Raw genomic sequence first — 11,017 nt, 5'->3', positions numbered from 1 at the left:
TTGCCTGATTAATAGGAGACTGAAGGCTGTGGGTAGTACCAAAAGGATACCGACACGATAGAAAGCACAGAAGCTGTATTGAATACATGTATGTTCTTTACTAAAAGTTTTGTGTAAAGATCAGTATACTAAAAATTGAAGCAAAAGGGATAATGACAGTGATACAGTATTGTTATCACATAGCAAGAAACAGCATGTCCAAACAATTTTCTTTCTGATATTAATAATGTAATAAATGAAAGGCCTGTTAAGCCTCTTAGGACTGACATTAAAATTATGTAACAGTTTAGGATAAAATCTGATAGAAGGATATGAATTTCTGAAGAGAAGCATCAGGAGACACTCTGTCAACTTTGCTGAGATTTATCTGGGATCTTAAATATTCTCTAAGAAATGAAAACATGTTCTTATTGCATCATTACAAGAAATGTCAGCACTGTTTGGTAGCAGCAGTGGAAGCTGTTAGAGCAGCCTTAGAGCTATGAATTTCTTTCTAGTATCGTCTGTTTGCAGTTATATGGGTTGGATTTATAAGATTTTTCTCCCCAGTTTGCTGGATATCACCTAGTTAAAAAGATTAACCAGAGTAGAAAATTCTAAGCCACTCTTGCAAGTGAGCATGGTAAGGTATCACTAAAGGTAACATACTCCACTTTTAATTCACAGTTTATTTTTTAAAGATACTTGTTTATAATGAATGACATGACTTAGGCATTTAGTGGTAACTTAGAAAAATGCTACAGCATGGAATTTTATGTTTTGGTTTGCTTCCACACCTGTCTGACAAAGAGGCTGGGATTATTTTGATGGATGAGTCCCTCATTGTGAACTCTGTGTAGCATGATAACCAGATGACTTGACTTTATAAAGCAGTGTACCACAAGAGGGAGTAGACAGCTGTTTGTAAGTAATGATGCTACATACAGTCCAGATCACAATGCTAAGGATGTGTAACTGTTACCAAGTGAAGAAAGACTTGGATTAGTTTTCCATAATTTTAGTAATGCATTTCTATCATGAGGTAAAATAAGAATTTCTCATTTTCATCAGAGGCCTACTTAAAATTAGTTTATTTTGTGAAGCACAGACAGAAAATTAGTGGAAGGTCATGAAATCCCTGTCAGGTTAAAAGCCAACCAGGTTGAAAGGATTTCCCACAATGCACCAAAACTGTAAGTGTCTGTAAGAGAGTAGAGACTTGCCTGCCAAATGTGAAAAGCCCTCTGTGCTTGTCTTCAGAAGAATCTTCAGATTTGTTGTGTTGCAGGTAAAAGAGACTCACTTTCGGAGGGGGGGGGGGATCACGTTTGCCTTCTAATACTTGTTTACTGGATTTCCCACTCCACCTCCCCAATAGCAGCTTGAAGTGGGCACGGTCTGGTTCCAGTGCCTTATCCTTTCGAGGCAGGTCTCCAAGAGCTGCAGGAAGACACAGCTAAGAAAGCGCGTCTTATTCTGCATAAATAAACCTCTGCGCTTTCCTTCACTTTTTATTTTCCTGCCAGTAAAACTGACTGGTGTATTTGTATGTTGGTTTTCATTTCTGCCTCCTAATAGATGGTGTAGAGTTTTGCTTCTCTTATTGCAGGATACTTGCATACTACAAAACTGTTTACACTGGTACTTTATACAGAGGAATAATTCTGTCTTAAAAATACAAATATGAAATATAGTCTATGTTCTGGCAATGCCTGCTAGCAGTTTTGCTATGCAAAATTGTGAATTTTTGTTGTTTTGGGTATAGTATACTGAGAATATTGAAAATCTTGCTGAACTGCAAAAGAATTCTGTTATTTTAGCAAAATACGTATTTACTCTCATCTACTTAGCAAAAAATGCATACTTACCTTATCATGTGCATATGAGTCAGTAATGGTATAATTTATACAGCAGTAAGAACCATATAATTACTTCCCATCTAAGTATTAATTATAATTGTGTCAGTCTTTGGAGTGTTGAATGATGATTACAGTTGAAAATTATTTAGTATTTACAGAAAATCTAAGTGCAATTTTAATAATTTGGATGACGCTTCCCTTTTAACACAATTATATATTTACTATACTGATTTCTGCATATCCTTCAGTGGAAGTAGTAAACTGAAGTCCATTTTATCAGTGTAAAAAACATACATATTGTTTTTTTCAGTGAAAATTCCTCAGAGATTTAGTGGAGATGAGCTTCTGATAATTCTGCTAACTAGTACTGGTTGAAGATGCAGTTTAATCCTTATGTGGATATAGAGTGCTTGTGTACCATGTAAGATTAAACTCTCACATTTGCATTTTACCTCTGCTGTTTCTGCTAGTGGGCATTTCCAACTTGTATGCATTTCTCATATGAATGTGAGAGAAGTCCAGGTCTGTGAACAAAGGCTAGGTTTTTGGGTAGCAAAATTTCAGTGAAAAGGATCATGCCTAATAAAAGAGGTTTCTGCACAAAGTGAGGTTCTCTGTTACTGTGCATGCCAAGTCCAGCATGTATTATTTACATCACAGTAATGCAATTACTAGAGGTCAAGGTCCTACAGGCTTCTTACTGGAGAAAGCGACCAGTTAGTGCCTGAAAATGTGGTCATGCGTGGGAATCGCAGAAACCATCTTCTGGGATTCCAGACACTGCCCTTCGCTTGGCTGTATCAAGTCCCTGTGAAGGGCAGGCAGCTCCCAGGCCTGCACACAGCTGTAGTACAGCTTCTGCAGGTAAAACCAATGGGTGTTTGGGGATCCATTGCCACCTCTCCAGCACTTGTCACTGGTTTCTTTTGGGGAAGACTTACAGCAGGCTTTGAAATGGTCTGGAAAGCCTGGTACTGCCCAGGCTTTCCAAAGGAAAAATGTGGCTGTCAAAATATTATTCTTTTTCTTTTGTGCCTATAAGGTACCAATAGTCATGTTTTCCAGGCAGTGTTCTGTCTACTGAGAGACATATTTAGACAAAGAATTATTTAAAAATGCTTTGTTGCCAAGACACTGAATGAAATGTACTAGTGACACCTACAAAGACAACAAAATGCTCTTCTTTTTCCTTCTGCTCGAAAACATGTAAAGTATCATAAAATCAACAAGTAGGCTTGACTGGATAACATGTATCTACATTAATAGTGGCTGATTTCAAGGTGTTCTGAAATGCTTCAAAAAGGTCAGATGCACTGCTTGTCACTGCTGCTCTTTTATGCTCTGTGATATCATGAACACTTTGAAGCACAAAGAGGGAAGTTTAGGTAAACTTTCAAAATTCACTGTAAAAAATAAAATCCCATTGCATCCCTGTTTAAAGCTATAAAATAGGTAAAACTTTCAGAGGTTTTATTCTTCCATTTAAATGTTTTTGTTGGTCTGAGTTCTTCAGAGGAACTGAAGGAAAGAGCCACTTTTATTCACATGATTTGGTTCAGAAAGGTCTGATAGTCAGTGGAAGAATTTTTCAGTACTTCCATTGGTACGAGTGGGATTGGGATATTCTGTTCACACACCACTGTCTCATACAGGGGAGCAGCCTCCAGCGTGAGAGACGACAAAGAAATGGATGAAATGGGCTGCTGCAAGTCCTGCAGCCTCGCTGCATAATTTGCAGCCTGTCCTGTAGTCCCAGATACTGCTTCCTCTTCCAGACTAATGTTTATAGATACTTCATTTCTTTGACAAGGGTCTGTTAAAGAATATGGGGGGGGATCATCTGTGGGAATATATATTTGTGTTGCTCCTGGCCCCACGCATTCATCGTAGCTGAAAGAAAAAAAAAAGAATTTTTTATTAGATTCCTGTGAAAAATGCGACAGTACATTATTTTCAGCATAACAGGGGCAGGTAAAGTGAGAAGAAAAGGATCATCGGGTGTTTTGTTCCTCAGCCCACATCCTTGCTTACCCTGTCAAGTGAGGCACTCGAGAGCTTAACACTTGAAAGCACATCTCCAACTACCTAAAGTAATCCCAGAGGTCTCAGTGGAAGTTCAGACCCCATCTTCCTGCATGAAAGTAACATCTGTGGCAGCACCATTCGGCTGAGGTGCCTGGGGATAAGCCCAGCTCCTTACAGCCAGGTACGCAGGAGCAGGAGGAATAACACTGCTGGCTCATACAAAGCTGTGCACGCTGCACCAGTTGCAGTAGGTGCAAAACAGCAGGGGTTCATTCCTGCTCTCAACTGCTTGTAAGTAGCTAAGTTAGAAAATGGCTGGGAGAAAAGGAAGTGGTGTTGCCATTTTACTTATGAAATAAGGTATAGAGAGCTTTAGACGGAGTCTAGAGTATCACATCAAATGCTGTCCTTCTGACTTGCAGGTCTCTGGTGCTCAGCCAGCAGTTACATGTGATGGGTTGTCTGGGTTGCAGATCTGTGCTGGCAGGGGCAGCAGGATTTCTTGCTGAGGTGTGGAGCTGTGGTGAATAATCTTGACAGACTCATGCTGGTCATTTTGGGACTTGGCCGACTCCCTGTCATATTCCTCCTGAAAAGGAGGAATGCAAGACAGACTAATTTGTGAGACTTCTGTGAGAAGCCAACTCAGGTCTATCCAGGCTTCATAGTTCTGTCTGTGCCACCAAGCTAGAGCCAGAGGAAACTATTACCTCCTCACTCTGCTACCATGCTCAGGGCTTGCTGTCCCAGTGTGAATGCAGACAGGCACCTTAGATTGGAGCTTGGATGGCACAGCCTAGGGAGGCCCACGAGGGGTAAATAATGAGCCTGGATAGACCAGACCGTCTTTGTCAGTGTCTTTGTGCTTGTGTTTTCCCATGTTCTGTATTGCAGGAAGGGGATGGGAAGGGACAGAATGAACATGAGCAGGCTCTGTGCCTTTGTACTGTGCTGCACTGGCCTAAAAGCTCTGCGGAGATTGCTCTGTGGCCCCAGGGGGAACTTGTGAATGTGCTCTGTTATCTGAGTGGTCCACTGGCTATCCTAGCATCACCTGGTTGTCCATGAACTCAAGCTGACTTCACTTCAGCTATCAAACCAGCCCAGGTCTAGTGGTCTGAAGGAAAGTCTTGTTTTCCTGGCTCACTAGCTACAGGCAAAAGTGAGGACGAGTTAGAACACTGTGATCTTAAATATTAGACCTGCTTTGTCTGTGGCTGCCTTGTTTAACTGTTTCAGGGTAATTTTAAATCAAAATCTGAAGGAGGAAATGTTTCCAGTAAAGAAACCTTCGCCTGCTTAGGTAACCTGAAAAACAATTCTGCTGGAGCCAGACAAATTAAGAACCCATTTCCTGAACTACTCTAACTGCAGAGCTATTAAGATCTAGGATATTTCCTGAAACTTAGGATTTTTAGCATATGTCTTTTCAGTAGACCGCAGGCAGTCATTCTGCCCACTGTAATTGCATTACTGCCAGGCTAAACCCAAGCTAATAAACCCTACTTGTAGATTGTAAGTGGCTCGCAGCATGGCAGCTTGCATTGGTTAGAGTGAGCTCAAATCTACTGCAATCAACCACGGAGGCCTTGCCTCAGAGGAATACTTGGTTCTTCTGTACTCATTCATACCTTTCCCTCAGAGCGCTCATAATGATTTTGATGGTATTGTTCTTAGTCCACATGATGGAAGTGGTTTTTGGGGAAGGGAAAGGTAAGAAGTGAAATCCTAGTGCTAGGTTACTAAATAACTCAAATAGACACAGGTGTTTTTATTTGAACCTCCCTTTTATCTTATTTTTATAATCATGAAGATAATGGTTTTAAATTCAGAGTAGAAAATACCTATTTTCCCATCAGAAAGAATGGTATTTAAAAACATAACTGTGTTATGAAGGTTCTGAATAGGGCTGCTAGGTACTTCAGAGACAAATCCCACCATGTATGAGGTTGAACTGTTTGTATAGCATGTGGAAAAGATTTCAGTCCAGCATCTACTAAGCCCACCAAAACTTTCAAGCATATCTGATATTCTTTTAAAAGATCTTAGGCCTCAGTCAGAGATGAAGGACTTGATGCCCTCAAATCTTCATTAACTCAGTGAAAGTAAAGGAAGAGCCACTCTTTGCAGGATTACTTAATATGAGCTGCATCTTTACTTAATTTACATTTTGCTGACCCAAAGCCCAGTTAATTTATTTAAAATCCTTCCACAGATTTTGACTGACTTAATCAGGCTAATGAAGAGCACCTACTGGGTCCTGTTACCATAGTAAAAGAGTTTCAGTTTTGAAAAGCCCACAGTAATGTGAGTTTCAAGGTGGAAAATTTTGAATCCTTTTGCTGAGCCACCAAAGGGAAGAAGCTTCTCTGTCACCTGATTCTGGGCCTGGGCCCAGCACAAGGGAAATCTGCCACTGACCTACAGGAGAAGTGGGCCCAGCATGAACCTGCTACTTACTGCAGTTATCCGATCATCTGTGTTTCTTTCCCTTGCATTTAATCTAATATCTTTCATGGACCGAATCTCAGCTCTGTAGATCTAAAATGCTCAGTGGAATAAATAGCAAAATGATTTTTTGTGAAGGAGGCTTTTAAGCATCAAGACAAATGGGTAGCAAATTATGGTGTTCAAGACCTGGCATTTTAGTGTTTAGTTCCAATTATCAATATATTAGTGTTAGGGCACCTTTTCTTCCCACATAAGATGGATAAAAAATAATTATCTCTTTTTCCTCAAACATCAATGCAAGTAATGTTCCCCCCCTCATTTTTGGCAATTAAGTTCACATTTTAAAAACTGAATAGGACAGTAAGGAACGCATGCCAGATTTTCTATGAAGTAACTATTTGGCACCTTCACAGCTGTACCTACAGATCATTGTGGCCAAGGAGGCAACTACAGATCATCCAAATAGCTTTTTATTTTTTTTTCTTTTAAAGAACTTCCTTTATTTCATTAGCAATTTATGATCTTGATACTCAGTTACTCATATTCTCTTCTAAGTGTGGTATCTTTGCTTGTAATGCTGACAATGCAAAGAGCTACTGGTATGATACTAGTAGTGGAGGCTACAGACTAAGGTTTGTAGCATTTTCTGTTGAGGATAGAAAGGAGATGAGTTAAGGTCATACAAGCAACTTTAACTTTGTATTTTTTTCCCTAGCTTCTGAGTGTTTTGTCGTCGTTTTCTTGGGGGGTTTGGTTGTTTGTTTGTTTCCCCCCTCTAACAGCCACAGTAATTTGGTTGTGCTGTCAGAGTGCTGTTATAAAGGTGTTCCTGTAATATAACTAATGAATTATCAACACTACAAGCATGGATTTTATTTTGTGGACGGGAAAGCAGAGTCTTTCCTTCAAAGAGACCATAATATGTAAACTTACGCATCCAGTCTTTACCAATCTTTTTTATTAGAGAATTCTAAGCAAGTATTAGAAGAAGTAATACACAGTTCAATGGGCACCCACTGTCCATGTATATTGCTGGTTGGAAAATAATTCCTCAAAAGATTTAGATTACTTGTTAAAAAATGTAATAGTAATAACTTTTTGCAGTTGATTACCGTGTACTGATTTGAGCAATACTGGACTAAATCTTTACTGTTGTCTTAAAATAAAGCTTCATGTTTGAGGAGAAAAGACGAATGGACTCTTGCATTTTACTGCAGTGAGGTGTGTATCATGAACTAAGTGGTACTGCTAAGCTGCTCTGCAGTGTGAGGTCTGCACCTTTGACACAGCTTTTAGGTTTCTTTCTTTTTACTTGCAAACAGTGCAAGCTAGAACAGAATGAAGGAGCTGCTTTCTCATCAGCTGGTATGGAGACCTCGATACCACAAGGGGCCAGGAGGTACTATGTAATGATGGCTACCACTAAAAAGAACGGTGCATCTATGACAATCAGTAATGATGATTCCTAATATTAAAATTATACTGTTACATGCAAGTCACTGCATGTATGGTAACTAATTCTGTTGATTTCAGCTGAGAAGCTGGCAACTGTAAAGCTCAGGGATGTATAAAGCTGTGGTTTCAGCATAAGCCATGTTGTTGAAAGGAAGTGTCCCCTGCTCTGTTGCATATTGCCACTGTTTTCCTTGCACTACTTCCTCCCAGCCATGATCCCCAGACTGAGCAAAATAGGTGAAAAGGCCGTGTGTGTGTGGTTTTTTTTGTGTGTGAGATTTTTTAGAGGTTTCTGTTGGGTTGTGTGTGTGTGCGCGCGCGCGTGTGTTTTTCTGGGTCAGATTTCTACAGATTTAACTACCTGAGTTGGAAGCTCACAGTGTAGTCAGGTGGGCATCAATGCAACACAAGGGAAGCAGAAGTATAAAAGAAGGAGGAAGCAGGGTAGGTCTTAGACCACAACTCACAGGCAGCACTTAGCCATATCATACAAGTGCAACCTCAGTAACTCCTAAGGGAATGACATCTACATATATGTGTGTGTGTACACATATGTTTTAACAACTGAAAATGCAAGTCTCTTGCAAAAAATACTATAGTTATGTGTCATCTGAGAGATTCAGTTCTGTGAAGTTATTGTACATGTAAAAAGTAGCTGATGCTTTAAGTTCAGTACAGCAGTCACAGGAAAATACTTCTACACAAAGAAAACAACTGCTTTTGAAAAATATTATGCTACCATAACCTAATAATGGACCACAGGTACTCATTACACTGCATTTCATGAATACCGTGTGTCTCTCTCTCTTTTGGTTACAGTACTTGCAGTGAATTCACTTTAATACAGTATTTTTTAAAAAATGTGTTATCTTAAGGTTCACCATCTCTTACAGGCAATCATGATGAAGGAAGGGGTTACTAACAATGAAATGTGCTGTGCTCTACTTTTGGGTTTTTTTGGCCTTGTCAAAATAACTTCATTGTCATTGTGGACTATGCTATTGAGTTTTAAAGGGATAATAATACTAGGAAAGGCAAGGAGGGCTGATGTCTGTTAACATCATCTTACTGCATGTAAAGAATGTTGCTTTAAAAATACAGCAGCTCTTAAGCTGCCTTATTGACTCAGAACATTGTGGGGTGGGGGGGGAGGAATATCTTCATGAATTTGTCAGGTCTCATTGTAATAAGTATTAGGATAGCTGTGTTGCTAAGGAAACCTGAAAGAACTTATTTAACTGGCTATCATTCATAAATTATGACCTACTCTCTGGGGAAAGAAGAAGGTTCTGCAAACAATAGCTGGCAGGAAAAAAAAGGCAAATCTGGGGAATGAAGAATTCTTCTTTGTGAAATAGATGTCTTTTTGTTTACTTCATTCATTTGTTATATCTTATGACTCTACTGAAATTGCTCCTGTTGCATTGTTTCCATTTTGCTACCTACTGTCTTCTTTTAATAATGGTAAACAGAATCACTAAATCTGGAAAATGCATGTGATGATGGGTTTAAGCTATGACGAAAACAATGCAAAGACTGTTTATATGATGTTGTTACCTAATAAAGAAAAGCTGAAATTGGAACAAATATATGGTAACTCTTTAAAAGGAGAATCAAAGGAAAGAAAATAGGTGTTTGACTATGTAAGTAGTTCAACTGATGGTGCTGTCTCTGATCACACATTCTAATAACAGCTGGGTTTGCAGGGCAGCAGCTTGAAAATATTCCAGTGTTTCCTTTGAGGTGTTTTTTCTAAAAATACATATATTTGGTGATGTGTAACTACCATGAGGAAATGTATAATTTTTGACAGAACTGCTCTTCTAATAACATATGTCATGAGACGGGATATTTTTTTTAGGTTTATTTTTGATACTGACTGTTTCCATTTGAGATACCAGGTGCATTTACTAACTGTATTTTGACTTTTCTTTTGGATGCTTTGTCAGTGATTTATTAAGCATTAATTTAAACTTCTCATGTAATAGCAATCCATTCCATGTTACTGATTGTCTCAGTTGTTCTCTTAGTTCAACTCTTCAACAGTGACTTAGAGTGAAGAGCCAAAACATCTGTCTTTATTAAAAAAGAAACATCCTGAGTTGCTGAGGTCTAGTAATTAGGCAAATGATAGTGCAAGAATAAGCAAATGTAGTTAAGTGTAGTTACTGTGATCATATGAAATCAAAATCCATCTGTCTCTGGGCCTGGGTAATAATACGTGAGAATTTTTTACTATCACTGATCCCAAATTACAGTGGGTGAGGGTGAGTAACAAACATGTAACACCCAGAGGTAATAGCCCACAGTACCAGCCATGCCAGGGCCCTGAAGGAACGATCCAGTGCTTCATAAAAATCACTGGAGTGTTTTCTGGGACTATTTTGCCATATGTGTTTGAAATGTGGCTATTTAAACAAGGGGGAGACTCCTCTTAAGGTACTCTGGAGGAATCTCTCTCTTTTTATTAGCTGTAGAGAGATGCCAATTTCATAACTAAATTGACTTTTAAGCACCAGAGGTCTGGTGAATGCACCTCCAAGGTGCCTGCCTGTTCTTGGAGTAGGTAATCATGAGCAAATAACACTGTTTTAATGTTTTTACATAGTAAAAAATGTAACCTAAAGTATTGTTCAATGACACATCTAAGGCTTGAGTAACTTAACCCTTGAAGAGATGGGAAACCTAGAATTATTTTTTTTTTTTCTGCCCATAGTTATTTCTGGAATTTCCCATTCCCCATAACCACAATAGGACTATTTGTGTTAATAAGCACTAAAAGTCTGGATCTTTATTCTGGACTATGCTTCAGGATAATCTTGAGGAAGCTGTGACTCTTTGATGAATGAATATTCCAGATGAAAAATGAAATTAAATGTAAACAATGTTTTTATGTGAACATATACCAGACAGCATTTGAAACAGATATAATACAGTTTCAACATAATTGTGCAGCTTTAAATAATTAAAATAAACAAGTCATTCTATGATGAACACTTTATATGCTACATTTCAGCCTGGTATTAATTTTATATATAATAAGAACCACTTGATCACAGGCAGTGTTTAGTCTCTGGATTTATGTAACCACTTTACACAGTAAATGACAGTGAAGCTATAGGCATTGGTCAAGTAATAATAATCAGTTAAGATAAAATTTTTTCCAAATAATCTCTTGTAGCCTCCCAAACCATGGAGTTAACCCACAAACAGAGTTCTAAACAACAATACCAATTTTTTCATGACAG

The 11,017-nt window shown here is 38.7% G+C and overlaps 1 protein-coding gene across 1 annotated transcript in view; it reads right to left on the bottom strand.

Annotated features, from left to right (window-relative positions):
- Nucleotides 1–3,379: 3,379 nt before the first annotated feature.
- The window catches only part of LOC104546701 (protein BEAN1-like), a 16,908-nt gene continuing 9,270 nt past the window's right edge, over nucleotides 3,380–11,017 (bottom strand). Inside the window, exon 3 of the mRNA XM_010192148.1 lies at nucleotides 3,380–3,728. Coding sequence (XP_010190450.1) covers nucleotides 3,380–3,728 — 349 coding nt within the window. The remainder of the gene's footprint in view (nucleotides 3,729–11,017) is intronic.

The sequence above is a fragment of the Mesitornis unicolor genome, unplaced genomic scaffold, assembly GCF_000695765.1.
Source record: "Mesitornis unicolor isolate BGI_N332 unplaced genomic scaffold, ASM69576v1 scaffold49519, whole genome shotgun sequence".
Taxonomy (NCBI): Eukaryota; Metazoa; Chordata; class Aves; order Mesitornithiformes; family Mesitornithidae; genus Mesitornis; species Mesitornis unicolor.
Note: the sequence above shows the minus strand (reverse complement) of the source record. Positions and strands in the feature narration are given on the sequence as shown.